This window comes from Drosophila montana, unplaced genomic scaffold (genome assembly GCF_035044405.1).
Source record: "Drosophila montana isolate Dmon_TW-CO22-7 unplaced genomic scaffold, ASM3504440v1 contig_3733_1, whole genome shotgun sequence".
NCBI lineage: Eukaryota > Metazoa > Arthropoda > Insecta > Diptera > Drosophilidae > Drosophila > Drosophila montana.
Genome location: NW_026998620.1, coordinates 7,658,151 through 7,674,573, shown reverse-complemented (window position 1 = coordinate 7,674,573; position 16,423 = coordinate 7,658,151). Strand labels below are relative to the sequence as shown.

At 43.3% G+C, this 16,423-nt stretch overlaps 1 protein-coding gene and 1 long non-coding RNA gene across 7 annotated transcripts in view; one reads left to right on the top strand and one right to left on the bottom strand.

Moving 5' to 3' along the window:
- The window catches only part of LOC135436440 (uncharacterized), a 178,734-nt gene that overhangs the window by 70,698 nt on the left and 91,613 nt on the right, over positions 1-16,423 (top strand). The gene's annotated exons all lie outside the window — the stretch shown is intronic.
- The window catches only part of LOC135436439 (cytotoxic granule associated RNA binding protein TIA1), an 89,468-nt gene that overhangs the window by 34,341 nt on the left and 38,704 nt on the right, over positions 1-16,423 (bottom strand). The window contains 1 exon segment of the mRNA XM_064694038.1: positions 3,653-3,740. Within this exon segment, the coding sequence (XP_064550108.1) occupies positions 3,653-3,740 (88 nt within the window).

Below are 16,423 nucleotides of genomic sequence, written 5' to 3'. Positions count from 1 at the left end.
ATTAAGTTGAAAGTTTTGCTCATTTTCAGCATCGCCTCAATTCAGAGCTGTTGCCTAAGCGCCGGCGAACTGCAGCAGCTACTTGTATGTAAGTCCGTTCACTAAGAAAAATCAACGTAATGATGTCAACGGCAGCGCCAGGCATACGGCCAGGGGTACGCTGTACCAAATGTACAAAATCAAAACTTTCTCAAGTATCATTAAAACTAACCGAAAAAATGGAGAGCGCAAGCGAGCGAGTTTTATTTCCATTTGCTGGAGCCTCTATTCAGCTATTATCTTGTTTGATTTGTTTTTCTTTGGCGTTGTGGCACGTTCTTGTCCCACCTTGCTGTAGCAGCCGCAAGTTTCTGTGTGTGTCTGTTTCTTATTGTTGCCGCATTTGGTATTGTTGAAGTTTGCCCAAAAGCCAATTTAAGCCTTTCGTTGCCAGCAATAAACAGGACAGCAACAATTGCGGCGACTGTCAATTGTGGGGCGCACAAAAGTATGCTACAGAAAAATGTTATTCAATTATGAGTCCCTGCTAATGCATAGAAATGAGAGCGTGTGATAGGCATCGAAAGAAATGTGACTAATAATGCTGCTAACAATACACTAGAGTGACTGGCTGATAAGAATCCGAGACTAATCAAGGCTGTCATTGGCTGGGTGTACGTGTGTGCGTCTCTCCCATTTGTCTGACTTGCTTATTTATGATAGGCACATTTATGAGTGCCCCGTTCCACCCCCACGTAATAAATATATTGCATGTAATTAATCAGCCGCATAGCCCCCTTTTCGATAAGTGCGCCTACTCGGTTGCATCCAGGCAAACAGCTCAACAAGCATCGGTAATCAGAGGATCACCGCGGGCGTATAATTAAAATTCAGTTTTGTGCTGCACCCACCCGAAGCTGGTTCGATTGGTTCGGGCTAATTGTTGGCCTGGACTTTGTTTCATGAGGTTGCGGTCCACTCGAGTTTCATTGAATAGCCGAATTATTTATTAGCCATGTCAGAGAGACGTCTGCTTTGTGGCGAATCGAGCCTGCGCAGTTATGTGCAAGAGTTTGGCCATGTGCTTTATGGCCATTATCTGCCGTATCCAATGACAATCGGACAGACACAGTTCTGATTACTGCTATTTTATCTAAGCCAAAAATATCTTGGGCTTATTTAATTAGCACCAGACCGTTTCTGCTGGTGAGCTAATAATGCACAGAACGCATTATGGCCAATAAATAGATAGGAGCCAAGTAATTTGCCTGATTAAATGTGCTACAACAGAAGCGATACATATGAATGGAATAAAGGATTATATTTGAGCCCCATTGAAGTTGGATTTTATGAAATTACATTTAACCAGCTTCTGGAGAAGTTTTCATGGCAACAGAAACCCGCAGAAAACTTTAAGGCATTATAAATTTACATAAGAACTTGTGCTGTCATTATTTAAAACCACGGCAACACACACACACACGTATACAAAACATACACACATCTGTATTTATTAAGGTTGTTGCTGTTGGTATTGTTGTTGTTGGCCAGGGAACAAAGTATATGCAAAGAAACTTTCAGTTAATTAAAAAAATAGAAGAAGAAGCAGCAGCAGCAGCAGCAAAATTGTTGTATAAATTTTGCTCCTTATGCGCGACTAAATGAAAAATCTACCCATGAGTGTTGTTAACCTGATGAAAAGTAGGTAAAACCGTTAGCAAACAGGCAACAGCGACGGTGACGACGACAGCGACAGCGACGGCGACTGCGACGCTGGCAGCGCCAGCACATTTGCGATTATTTCCCACGCGGGCACTCAAAACATAAAGAGCAATAAATTAAAAGCTAAAGCCAGAGACTACGGCTAAGTGCGACAACGACGATGACGCGAGGACGACGCGAGGCCGCCAACGAAGACGGGCAGGACATTCTGATGAAGCAGCTCGCGAGCGTCCTTCAAGACGCTAAAAATCAAATAACGAAACACCCAACGTTTGCCCCCAGGCAGCCACTTCAGGTGCAAATGAAAAATGTAATTATTTCGTAGATTTGCGTTCACAAAAATAAACACGCGGAAAATGTAACTATTTGACAGCCTCAGGGCTCACTTCAGCGGAAGGGGGCGTGTCCGGGCGGTTCGCCGGGCAGCTGGGCTGCTGGGCTGCCGGGTTGCTTGCAGCGTAATGAGCAAGCAGCAAACGGGAGAAACTTAAAAAGGCCCATAAAATGTTAAATAAATAAATAGTGGCTGACGGAGCATTGGACCTAATGAGAGCAGCTTTTGTAGCTGCCGTTTGCGAAATCTCAAAGAAATTAGCGCATACAACTTGCGGGCTTGGTTCAGGTGCACAGGGGGCGTGGCACGGCGTGGCATGGCGCGGCACGGCGTGGCCCGGCAGCTGCTCATTAATTAAGAAAGTGGCAAATGAAAAGCCAGCAAAACACGCTCCAAATTAAGGGGCTTCCCAGTGTGACGACAGCGACGCCAGTGCGAAAGAGTCGTTTGCCAGTGACCTGTGGGCGGCAGGCGGCTGTAGGCGGCTGTAGGCGGCTGTAGGCGTGGCACGAGTCCTTTCGCTCAACGAATAAATCAGGTTTTTATTTGCTTTCACTTGCTCTGCTCTAATATTATGTTCGCCCCATTTTTTGGGGTGCATTTGGCTCGCTTTGTTTGCTGCCGCGTCGCCGCTTGCGGTTTTCATCTCGCCAGCATTGGGGCCGCTGCATTTTGTTGTTGTCGGCTCAAACATAAAAGTCGAAAATTAAATTATTAATTTATTGCCCGTTGCTCGAAGCTCCGACACAGCTCCGCTTGCCATGGCTGGGTCTTCATTTTATGCTTTTCGAACAAAAAAAATAAAATAAATAAACAAAAAGAAAAAGGAGAACAGAAAAAATGCCAAAATAACCTGCTCGTTGCTGTGGCGCCACATTCTGTGGCTTTCCACAGCTCTGGCCCCCATGGCTTGCTAATTATTCATAAATAAAGCGTGCATAGGCTGCGGCTGCGGCCGCTGCTTCTGCTTCTGCTGTTGCTGCTGGGGAATAGCTTCGACCGGGCCACGTCATTTGGCTCTTGTTTATTTATTTAATAATTGCACAAGTGCCGCAAAATGTTCTTTGATTGAAGTTAATGCGCCCGGCCAAATTCAATTCGTTGCTGCTGTCGCAATAGCCAAACGGCCAAACTGGGCTGTTGGCCTACTTACGTCCCCCAATCGCCGTCGCAATGAAAAAGCAATTAACAGCGGTAAATGCCGATTGAAATATAAAATTAATTTCCATGTTTATCAAATAAAGAGGGCTTACAGCCAACCCATTTGCCCAATTTCTTGCTTCTTTTCCGATATAATTTGTGGCCAATGAAATATTTTCATCTTTTTGCAATCAATATGGTTTGGCCTCTAAGACTGATATGAATGTTATTTTAAGGAAAATTAATTTAACAGGTCAAGCATATATTATTATTTTTAATTGATATGTTCAAAACATTATCCTTCTGATATCCTTGTTTTAACTACTCAAATGTATTTATCTCGACTGGGTTATATATTAAGCTCTTCAGCATATAACTGTGTATTACTTCTTATTTTACTTTCTCATTCTTTTCTTTTGAATCTCATTTCCTCACGATTTTAAATAGGAGCAATTGTATTGGAAGATTTGAACTTACGATATTTCTCCGAATGGCGTGAATGCGTCTTTCAGCTGTTGCGTTTCAATTTCAGCACTCAAATCGCCCACAAAGATGTGAAATTGTTCTGCAATGACAAAGGAGACAAAATACAAAGGCAATTAGAAGGAGAACGCTCACAAGTTGAACTAAAACTAATTAAACGGCTGGCAACCAAAACTCATCAGCTTAAGCCTAAGGGCAAAACACTTGACGCACACTTAAGAGGCCCACATGAGAATCCTAGGCAACAGTTGCCGCTTGATAGTTGCCAGTTGCCAGTTGCCAGTTGCTGAAATCGCAACCTGCAATTGTGCATGCACTGTCTGGGCTGGTTTTGGATCTCGACTCGTGGCTGATTTTGGGCCTTACATTACCAAATGGCGCTTGTCAGGCTGCTTTTTCCCCTTCCCACGTCGCCTGCAGCCGTACATCCGAACGTCCGGCTTAGTTACGTTGTCTACTCGTTTGGCAAGCGGCATTTCTGGTCGACACTTCAGAAGAGATGCTGTTGCTTCGGCTACTTTAGACAAACCAGCTGGCAGCCACAGATACAGGAATATATACTCCTACGTCCAACAAGAGCTGTCGCCTCGGTTGCAACGTGCCAACAGCGGGTGGACTGTTGGCTGGTGCAGGTGGGCCGCCCAGGTGTGGCGACGTGTCATGTTTGTATGCAGGAACTCGCAGGTGTAACAGTTCTCTCTTCTATCTCAGCTGGTCCACTCGTCTCCTGTGTTGTTCTTGTTGCCGGCTTTTCGGCCCGCATCCGTGCCAAAATGACATAGTTTCGTATTACAAGGAAATTGCACTTGAATGTGTCAGTCAGCGGTAGCGACAGCGGCAAGTGTATGAATGGAATGGTGGGCGTGGCGCTCATTGCTGTGTGTTGCACTGTGAACATGAGCAATGGAAACAGCGTTGACAAATATGCCAAAAAACGTACATCCCCCATGGGCCATGAGTTGACCAGGCAGCAGCTCCCACGGCATTGATGCCCTTCCTACCCTACCCTTGCCTTTTCCTTATACAATTCGGTTTTTCGTGTCTGCAGCTGGTTTTCTCCACGTTTAAGCTGCGCGTTGTCCCGTGGCTCGGCACGCGCTCGTCCATTTGTCCGGCTAAACGGCAGGAAGTTGTGCTAAGCGTCATTTCCGTTGTTTTGAGTGATTGCAATTGAGATACGGTTTTTGTGGTTTCTTTTTGGGTGGAAACTCTAACACTTTGCACAAGTGGCTTGCTCTGAATTCTGCTGCCCGATGTGTCATGTTCTGAAATCTGTGAAACTTAACGCTTTACGATAATGCAAAGGGTTGATTAAAGGCTACTTAAACTTAATGACTTATTGCAGTTGCTTATACCTTGTTTGGCTAATTTTAAGGAAAGATTAGGAATCCCAATATTGCAAATAAATAGGGTTACAGCCTAACCGCTTTTTGGCTCTAACTTTGCGTTAGCTTATTTACCTTTATTAATCATATACAAAAATTCACATCCAATTCATTTTCTGCAATCTCAGTATCTCCGACATTCTCTACTGTACAACTAAATCTGTATCAACCCACAATTTATTGCCCCGAAACAGATAAACTGCAGCTGAAAAACTCGTAACACGCCCCACAACAACAAGCTCGACCATAAACAACCGGCCATAAACTCCGAAACGTATTCAAACAACAGCGAATTTTTTCGCAGAATTTGGTCAATTGGTCAGCCGAAAACAATTTAATCAACGTTGCCAACAATATAAAGGATTTGGTCATGATATGATATCTGATATGTTGGCCAATTAAGTTCCAGTACATAAAACTGCATTAAAGCTGCGTTCACTGACCTATGCTTCCTTCTATTTGACGGGACAACATGGGACCAACAATTAATCGCCTGCAATCTGGACAACGCATTGCGTACATTTTAAGAACGGTAGGTGGGGAACATAAAAGTAAGGCCAAACTTCAAAACAGGGCATAAAGCTAAACAAAGCAAGGCGAAGTGAAGTGAATTCGCAGCCAAACACCAACAATTCGAAAATGAGCGAACATCAAACTAGGAGAGCGGCGAGTGGCTGTGGGGTAGGAAATGTAATTCAACATAAAAATATCGTAAATCTTAAATTAGAAATTTCGCACATTAAAAACTTGGAAATTGCATTTAGCTGCTGCTCCTGCTGCCGCTACTTTTGGTTGTTTGCGCGGCTTTCGCCTGGCCCATTCATGAAATCCTCGGCAAACAGCAAACGAACCAAAATCCCAACAAAATTCCCAAAAGCGAAGGCTTTGAGGGCGTGGCCGCTGCGAGTCTGCATAAAGTCCATTGACGCACATTTTTAATGAGTTGGACATAAAAAAGTTTTAGCTTTTTGAAAAGCTGGCGTTGAAATGAAGCCAACGAAATACTGATGCGCACACACACACACACACACTTACACTCTCACACACCCAGAGACAAACACCAGTGCTTTGGCAGCCTGCTGGGCATTGTCTCTGTAACCATTCCCGCTGCTTTTCTCGTCCTAGTCTGCTGTTTTATTGCATAATCGTGAGTCAATCAGCGACCTGGGACCAACACAGTGTGATGGGTAGAGTGGGAGAGGGAGAAAGCGGGCCAAATAGATAGAAATGTAGTGTGTGAGCAATAGGAAGGAGGAGAGCGACCTTCATCAATGCAACTCAGCTAATAAATACGTGCTGCAGTCTGCCCTCTGGGACTTGCTGGGCAGTGGGCGTGCCTCGGCGTCCCTATTATATTAAATTCCAGCGTAGCTCTCTCGGTTTAGCTTTAATTTGGCCTCTTCCAAATTGGTCAAATTGTCGCCCGTAATTGAATTGCGAACATCATCAAATTGCGTATACGCCCCGTGTTTGTGAATATCCATCGAATTGTTGTCATTATTTGCTTTAATTTGGCTGCCATTATCGCTCTTTAGCCATTGCGCGTCGGTTAGCCATTCGTTCAATCCAATGAGACTGTTTACGAGATGACGTCAGTAAGAGGCTGTCGGGCCCCTCATTTTGGCATTTAATTAAGCACAGCTATATTTTGTATTATTTATAGAACTCTACATCATTTGTTGTGAGTCAAGCATTTATGAATTTAATTATTTTTACAAGCGTTTAGCTGGAATTGTATTGTTTTACAAGAGCAGCTGTATTCCAACCTTCTGCATATTTACCAAAAATAACAAGAGTCTGTGGAAGTTATATGGGGGTTCAGGCTGCACTTGGTATGCATAAATTTTGCGGCAAGTGTTTACCTTCATTTGGACGCAGTCAGTGTAAAGTGAACTCAAGTGAAGCATGTGGTAATAGAATGTTGTGGTAGCCTCTATAGCCTCCACGCTACTCCTCCACGCTTTCTGTGCTAGGCCATATATTTTGGCATATGTCCAATGCGCGAACTGAAACCGGAGTGACTACAAATGTGGTTGAAATGTACGCGAAGCGGCAAACCGCAAAAGTAGCTAAACAAACACAAATGTGCCAGGCCAAATCGTTGGCAACAAAAAAAAAACCAAAACGCACACACGTATACACTTTACCGAGTGGGCAACAAACACTAAAGCACACACCAAAGCCAAATGTGATGGACATGTGTGTGTGCGGCCTCCTACTACTGTATGAAGGTCTGTGTATTGGTATGAGTGGTGGCACCAAATGCAAACACAAATACAAATATAAACACAGATGCTAACTAACCACACCAATTGCCCATGTGTGTATGCCACTCACCGAGTCCTGGCTGCAATACAAGCACATGCAAAGCAGGATTACAACGTTGGCGCAATTTGATGTATTTTCAACGGAAATTATGTTACACTGCCACTTGTACCTCCTTATACCAACACCAATACCAACACCAACACCGACACTAACAACAACAGCAATAACTACTATAAAAGCAGCGGCTATCAGAGTCCATTGTTAGTCCAAGTGCCTCGTCCCGCAAATACCTCACAGCATCATCCAAAACAACAATGGCACTGATAAAAAGGATAAAAGCATAAGTGGGCAGAAGTCCTGACTGGAATTGCTGTACATTTTTCATATGAACACTCGACTGTAAAATGCATTGCCTCTTGAATTAAATCAACAACAACTCATGCTGAAAATACTCAGTATGAAGCTCATGCTTAACAACAACAGTAACAACTACAACAACACCAACAAGCGGAAAGTGCTTCCCAAAAAATATTCAACATTATGTTTTGCCATTGGCAACACGATGGCACATCACTGGCCAGTTTTGCCTCACATTGTTGTCGAAATGGCCTTAAGATACGTTCTTATTGCAGTTTTTCGGAATGCCCCAAACGATGTGAGCTTTCCAACAGACTTACAGCGAGTGGAAAATTCAATAGAACGACTATATACAGTTAATTTATTTTTCTTATAAGATATTACGAAAACAAGGAAGCAGATGTATCTTGACAAAGAATCAATCAATTGTTCCATTTGAGTTGTATAAGAAAATATTCCAAAGCTTGGCATATAGGAACTGCATCGACTCGACTGCAAGGGTACAAAATTTAACCAATACTTAAACATATAGAATTGCGAGGACCTTGCATAAAATAAATAAGCAAATAAATAAATAAAGGTCCTTTCTTCTGACCAAGCTATACGAGCACATATATTTCAAACTCATTAAATAATTAAAGCAACATTATTTCTATTAATTTATCGCTGTTTCTTTTTTTTTGTCAACCTATAAAATTATTTTACATTATGCAGCTTATGTAACAACTGTTATTATGCCATTTATATTCTATTCGATTTAAGTTTGCTATTCGAAAATGTCCAAAAAGAGGTATTTGCTACTCTTTAATGCAAGATTTGAGGAATGTCTATCCAAAATATAATATGTAATTTGCGTATGTAGGAGTCTTTGGGCCAGGGACAGGGCTCCTCCAGTGAAATGACTTTTAGTTGCCATTAAAAGTGTAGCGCAAAGAAAAGTAAAAGCTAAAAGCTAAACGAACAACAGCCAAAGGATTGATGTACATGAAGCCCGCGACCTCAAAGCGCGTTATTTGTTGTAAAAAGTATTACTTTCTCGCACACATACGCAGGCGGGCACAAAAAAAAACTAATAAGCTTTTGTGCAATTGCCAGCAGTCGCGGTCTTTTCCTGCCAACCAGATGAAAGCTAATTCCAACACATGGCACAAAAGGTGGCAAAAACTGACGAGATATGTGTGTGTGCGTGTGTGTGTGTGTGTGTGTGCGAGTGTGGGAATATGCAAACGTCGAATGTGGTGCGCAGCACAATGCAGCAAGAGCAACAACAGCGACAACAATAAAATCAAAAGGATTTCAGCAGCCGCAAATGCACACAGCGTATAACATTTAGCCCGCAGCATGAATGGTTCGCAGGCGGTACAAGGCCGGGCGGCCTGGGGGTGTGGCTGTGGTGTGGGCGGTGCATTAACACACGGGCCAATAAGTATGCAATGCGCTGTGACATTTTTAACGCCGCCAACAAAGGCAGCAGCAACAACAATGCCAACCAGCTAACCAAAGCACCAGCTGCTTGGCCCCACTGCCGCACAGCCTCCCTATCTCGAGCTCCGGCCCAGGCCGCCACCATGACCGTGTATGGTCTGATGCTGACGCCGTCTGTTGCGCAGGAAAGCACGATTACAACGAGTCAAAAGCACCTCACACACAAGAGAGCTGGGAGGACCAGCAAGGTGCAGCAGTGGCAACTGTCGAAGCGGCGGGGCGGGACGTCATGTGTCTTTGGCGCGTAAACGTGTCGTTATTTGCAGGGTGACAAAATTAGATTTAAATATGGCGCACCCACAGGCCTTTCGTTATGCTGTAGCTGCTAGCGAAATGTCAGCGCATGTCCTGCTGATGAAACTGAGCTGTCGTCCTGGCTCTGAGGCACTCTCTCAGCAGTTGAGCTGATTTAATTGGCATTAAGCGGATATTTTGAATGTTTTGTTTTTTAGTGCTCACTGAGCTTTCATTGAAACAACAGAACAAAAAACAGTTTGGAACTGATGCTAAATGTAATTGGAAAAACTCTATCAATCGTTGCGAGGATATAAGTGGATTCTATGTACATCCCTGCGCCCTGCTCCACTCTAACAAAACAAAATCAATTCGATTTCATATTTACGCTTATGTGAAAAGTTTTTCAATGAAAGTCGACGCATCTTGAAAGCACCGAACGCTGAATAATGGCCTGAATCTAAAAAAGTGCTTTTAAATGTTATCCTTTATTTCTTAAATTGGATTGGAAGGGTCGAGTACTTACTTTGAGTTATAATAGGTCTAAGAACTAGATCATTTTCCTACTTCTGCAAATATTTCACATATTGCAAATTGCAATCTCATATAAAAAATTAAAATATATATGAGAACAAGGCGAAAGAGCTATCTTTCAGATCTTAATCTTTTTTCTATTGGGACGAGGTTCTCCGAAAACTCTGTTGACTTTAATTTTCTTTGACAATTCAGAACATTTTATTATGAAAAGCCTGTTTATGCCTTAATCCGGCATATAATATTAAGTATGAAAGAAAAAATAGCCTTATATATTAACTACATTTTTAAATATAAAAATATATAAAATGCCGATTCGGATAATCATCTTATTTATCAGTTTTTACACCTATTTCTTCAGTGTGCGCCCATTGTAATCAGCGTCAGGGCTGCTGCTGCCTTCATCATTATGAAACGTAAAACGAAAGCGATTTGCAGTAATGCCAACACTTTGCCACCCAAGCATTTGCAGCACCCCCCACTATCCACTCCGTGACATTGTTGTTAAATGAAGAAAGTATTTTTCAAATGCGAATTTCCGTTATGCGCATCGCGTTGAGCATGAAGACATTTTTGACTATTGTCTGACGCGCGGCAATACGAACAGCAGAAAGCTCAAAACAGCAACAAAGTCTGTGCGAAACTATTGCCAATGACAACGACAACGACAGCGACAACGACAACGACAACGACAACAAGGACAACAAGGACGACAGCGATGAGGAAGACGTTGATGATAGCAAGCGCTTCCGCTTTTGTTGTTGCGTTGCTTTTGCTGTTGTGGTTGTTGCTGTTGTCGGTGCTCTGTGTGCACGACACACAAAACATTGAATGACATTATCCTTTATTGCTTATCCCATTCTTTGCGCTCTACACTCCATGCTTGGTGCTCGGTGCTTGCTGCTCTGGGTTTCGTCGACAGCTGCGCTCTGCACATTGGCACGCAAATGGCAGAAGCAGGACAAGAACTCAGTCGGTTTGGTCTGGGAGAGCGAAAGTCATAAAGGGCAACGCGGCGTATGCGTAATATTAACTATGACACTGTCGAGTTCGCGAATCGGGTGCAGTATCCTAGACCTAGAGTGAAGGATGGCCGGGAGTTACGCGGCCAGCCGCATTGTGTCCGCCAGCGCAAACTTTTTCATTTCCCCGCGGAAAAATTTTCAAAAATTTCATTTCACAATGTCCAAAGAAAAACTTTGCGCCAAAGACATAGAAACTAGTTAGAGTTGGATGAGCGGAAAGGGGTTGATGGCGAGGTCAACAAAGCTGAAAGTCGTGTCGTTCTTGGGCTAGTTGGGTGCTCTCTCTTTTTCTATCATCCCCTTCTTCACGGTACACACACACACACCCAAACAGAACCACACACACACACACTGAATGAGACAGAGGCAAACGCATTTCAGCGAAATAAAGTATTCAAATAAAATATGCTAAAATCTTTGAAGTACTTCAAATAGCAAAAAGTGAAAAAGAAACAAACTGAAACGAAAAGCGAAAAGAAAATAAAAAAAAAAAATGGAAAATGAAAATGGCACACAGTCGAAAAGTTTTGCGTTCCGTTGAGTTCGAGTTCGAGTAAAATGCCAAAAGCCAGCAAAACGCGCATAAAACCATAGAGAGGAATAAAGAAATTGCTGGCAACGGCTGAGGAAAGAAAAAAATGAAAAAGAAAAGACAAGCAAAAGCGAACCAGAAAGTAAATATCGTTTATGTTGTCATAACGCGCTATGCCCAGCAGCCACAGCCGCCCCACCCTTCGACATTCGGCGCCTTATCATTTGAATTTCTCGACGTGTTTGTCGAGCTGAAGCTGAGGCGATAAAGATGCGATAAAGTGAGAACAAGTTTGCGAGATGCCTGAGACAAACTTTTGACCGAATTTTGCATTTTACGAGCCAGTCCCGCCCGATTCCTGACGGACGTTGTTCGGCAAGCAAAATTGCCAATTTGTGTAAATTATTAGTTCAAGTGGTTCTAGAACGACAACTAAATCGGATATCGCATTGTTACGATGGGGGCATGGGTGGCCGGTCTGCTGAATTCGTTTTGTGCGGTCGCTTTGGAAAAATCTTTTCCGTTGCTGGGGAAATGTCCAATTTAATATAAATAATTTAATTTGATTATTCGCATCGTGTCGCATCTGATTGCATGCATATGTGAGCGTGTGCTGGTGTGAGCGGGCGCTTGACATGCCCACTTTTAGCATACTTAATTACGCAGAAATATTGCAGCAAAGTTTCAATGCGCAAAAGTTGAGGAGCAGCCAACAAAAACAACATACACCAAATTGTATTAAAAATTCATATTTGCCTAAATTTGTTTTCAAAAGCTGTAAAAAAGAGAGGGAGTTCGAGTGTGAGAGTGAGGGATAGAGGGTTAGACGGAGTGGTAAATAAAAGGGTGCTCTAGCCCGGTCGCACATATGTAAATTGTACAGCTGTTAGATTTAATTTGACTGCAAATAATATATAAGCCATACCATCTACGCTACTTTGTATATATGTGTGGGCGAGTGTGTGTGTGTATGCGTGCATGCGAGTTTTGTGTGTATTTGTCTTGTGTGCTATTGTTAGCTTTTCACTGATGTTGCCTGCTGCTCGGCTGCTGGGAAACTCAAACACGCAACACTTTTGTGTTGGCCTAGAAAATTGTTAACCAAATTTTCTGGCTTGCCCGCCAGGCGACAAAATTTATGCATGTTAAATTATATATGAACATTTTACATATTACAGCAGCAGCAGCGGCAGCAGCAGAAGCAGTCGCATATAGCAGCAAAAACAAAAACATTTGCAGCTCTCTCACACACACATACTCACAGACAGGGCTTTTCCATTGCGATTTGTGCGCATTTCACAAAATGCAGCCAACTTTTATGCGCAAAATTGCCGCTGATTATGATATTTGCAGTTGGTGTGTGTTTGCGTATGTGTGTTAATTCAGCTGCATGTGTGATGTGCAAATGATGACTATATTTGCATTGTGCCGCAAGCAGCTTAGCCCACATTACAGGCATTTTTATTCTCTGACAGCGGATGGTATTTTAATTATTATTGTTATCACAGCGGCAGTTGCAGTTGCCGTTGCAGTTGCCGTTGCAGTTGCAGTTGTTGTTCATTTTGTTATTGCTGCATTGTTTTGTTTTGTTTTTTAACTCATGTTACATTGTTTTCATTTCATGCCAGGCAATTTTGGAGTTCTTTTTAAATAATTGTTGTTACCTCTTTGAATATGTTGTAATAATTTCCTACAATTTAGCTGCTTTGGTGGGTTTACATATCCCGACTTTACAATGACAATTAAATTCAGACGCTAGCATTTCCCATCCCACTTGGCTAGGCTTTACGTTTCATTTGCGCCTGGCCACACAGCCGGCGCTTAGTTTTGTGGTCAGCTGCAGCTGCACCTGTATCATATTGCAGTCGCTGATATGTGTATATGTGGGTCTATTGAAGTGCATACATGGCGTACTCAGTTTTTGTTCGTTGCACATTGAATCCAAACACGCTGAAGACACTCAGACTCGGTGTGTTCTGTGTTTGTATTGGCAATTTGTGCTTTGATTGTTGACTTCATAAACCTGGCTATCACACGCTATGAGCACTGGCGGTTTATGGCCGGGCTTTGTCTTCTGGTCTGCAAATGAACAGCAAGCCTTGCTGTTGCATTTATGGCTGCTACCATGTGCACTGTCTGGTCAGAGCAGGCTCTCAAATTTTAATGTCTAAAGGGGCCGCTTTGATTTCATAAGGACACGGCGCACAGTCAAGGCAATAACGTTCGATTTGTTTGCACAAAAGAGAGCCAGAAGACATGCCACAAAAACAAAAATGCGAAAGCAATGGCAAAAGGCTCAGCAGAAACGTTTTTGCAAGCAAACGAGGACAATGATGAGAGCAAGGCTTTGGCAAGGCAGCTGCACGAATTTTTGCAAAAGTATTTCAAGTCAATTAGGGGGCTAAGACTTTGAATTCAATGACAAGAATAGCAATAAAGTGTGCACACACATAAACACCCGAGCACATATGCATGACAGCGGGCAACGGGTCGCATACGCAATATTCGCATATTTTGCATATGGTCTGCTTTATTTTTGTCTTAAGCTCGGTCCTTCTCTTCTTCTCCTTCCCTCTCTCTCTCTTTCTATTTCTCTTTCTCTATCTCTGTCTCCTGCTTGTATATGCTTGATGTGAATTGCCCCTTGAACTATTGCACACACCACACACACACACACATTCAGTATCGAGCAAGCCACATTTATTGATGTCTCAATTTCCTTTTGGCAAATCACCTATTAGGAATCGACAAGCAGCTTCTAGCTGGTTGCTGTTGTTGTTGTTGCAGCTCTTTGATGGCTTTGTTGGTTCTTACAACTGCTGTTGCAATTCGTACAAATTTGGCTGGCAAATAAAGCGCTTGGTAAGAGCTGCAAAGTAAAAATTACCCTTCACTTGGTAATGGCTTACAATTTGTTTGGCTGCTGCCTTTGCCAGTTTGGCATTGCAAAACTGCAAGAACATGTGTGCGAGTGTTTGCCATGGTTTTTGGTTGGGTTCTAGGTGAGCCCTTTATATGGAACCAATATCAATACGAGCTGCATTCACCGGATGCAGACCTCGATGTACTAGTTGTGTAAGATTTTATGCTTAATTTCAGTTAGTATAACCGTTCAGTTGAATAGTTCGCTGATGGCTGTTTGATCATGGTATTATGCCTGGCCACGCCCATAGAGGCCGCACAGGCGCAAGCTGGAGCTGCAGGCAATATGCCACAAATTTCAATCAAACGTGCTAGCCAAAAGTTCCCACACAACTTTTAAGCCAGGTAACTTAAGCGCGCTTCGCAAACTCCATCCCCCCTCCCCACGTCCTTTTATCATCACAGGGCTTCGATGTTAACAAACTTTTGCATTAAGACATTAGCGCAAAGTTTTTTCCTGTTGCTACTTTTTCTCTTACCTCTTACGGTTGCAGCTGCAACAATTTCTCAACAACTAATTTCTTATTTGTTTGGCTCTAGAGCAGCAACTATAGCACACAATATAACATACACACACACACACACACACACAGCCACAGGCTGGCCAGTAAATGGAGTTCTCCATTTTAATTTCGCTGCCAGCGGTTTTTATTGCGACCAGCATGTTGCACATGAAAAGTTTTTGGCCATTTCCATTCGTTTCGCTTCGAATAGGAGCTTCAAATCGTCTGAGTCGTCCGGCCATGTTGTTTAATGATGCTCTGAAATGAGCTCTTCAGATACATATGTGCTGGCCAAGTGGCCGATTGCTTTGCTCGATTCTCCTGCAGGCAGCCAACCCTCCGATAATACACAACATCGTATTTTGCCATTATATGCACTTTAACTGCGACCTACGAGCGCTATAACCTTGACATTTTCAAACAGGTTATAAAACACTCGCTTTTCGCTGCAGCGCCCATCCCCCTCTGACACCTCATCCTTTTGACGCTGTGGGTACGCGTTAATGGCGGACAACCAGCACCATCTGCGTTCCACTGGCCACCACGGGTGGGCTGCGGTGGGCTGGTATGGTGGTATGTGTTATGGTTATAGTCATGACGATGGTAGTGAGTGCGGGGAGTTGGCTAGTTGACTGGCTGGCCATGCAACGGCGCTACGCGCTACGCAATTTCCGTTTCCGGTTGCTGCTTGTCGCAGCGCAGCGCAGCCAACAGACAACTGCAGGAGCCAGCCGCTCCGAAAATAGCGCATCCCTGCCTCTGCCCCAGCCCATGCACTCTCCCTGGCTGCCATTTGGCGCGCAAACAAACCGTTAACACTTTGCTGTAGCTGGCTTAGCCCGTCCACCGCCCTTCTACGCCGAACTGCAACTGCAACTTTGTGGCACTCGTTATGTTGTTGCTGCAATTTTTGTGTGCGTATTTATTTTGTTTCTGTGGCTGTGGCTGTGGCTGCTGCTGCTGCTGCTGCTGCTGCTGCTGCTGCCTTTGACGCGAGTGCAGGTAGTAAATTTTCATTAAATGTGCATTTTTGTACAAGTTTTTGAATTAAACTTTTTGACTTGGCCATAGCTCAGCTGCTTTGGGCAGTGGACGTGGCTGGTATCCTGCGGTGCCGCTTGCCATTTGCCGCTGCCTCTTTGGCTTATAATTTTGCAATCTTGTTCAAGAGCTTTAGAGCTGGAGATTGGTAAAGAAAGGGGGAGAGAAAAGTTAGCCCAGCGCGCTTGTGTTGAAAATGAAAACAAGTTCATTTTTGAAAGCATTATTATTTTGTCAGTTGCAACGTTTTCCCCAAAGAAGCACATTTAATCAGCTCTCCGTTCTCGCTCTCGCTTTAACTCTCTACCGCTCTCTTTCTTTGTCGCCATGCGGCACGTAAATTATGTCACATTTTAATTTGTTGGTGTTTTTTTTTTTTTAATCTATGCAGCAAATTTGTTAAGCTTTCGCTTTCAGTTCCAGCCAAGCGACATTATTTTAGCAAATGTTATAATTTCACACAGCTACCCACTTGGTGC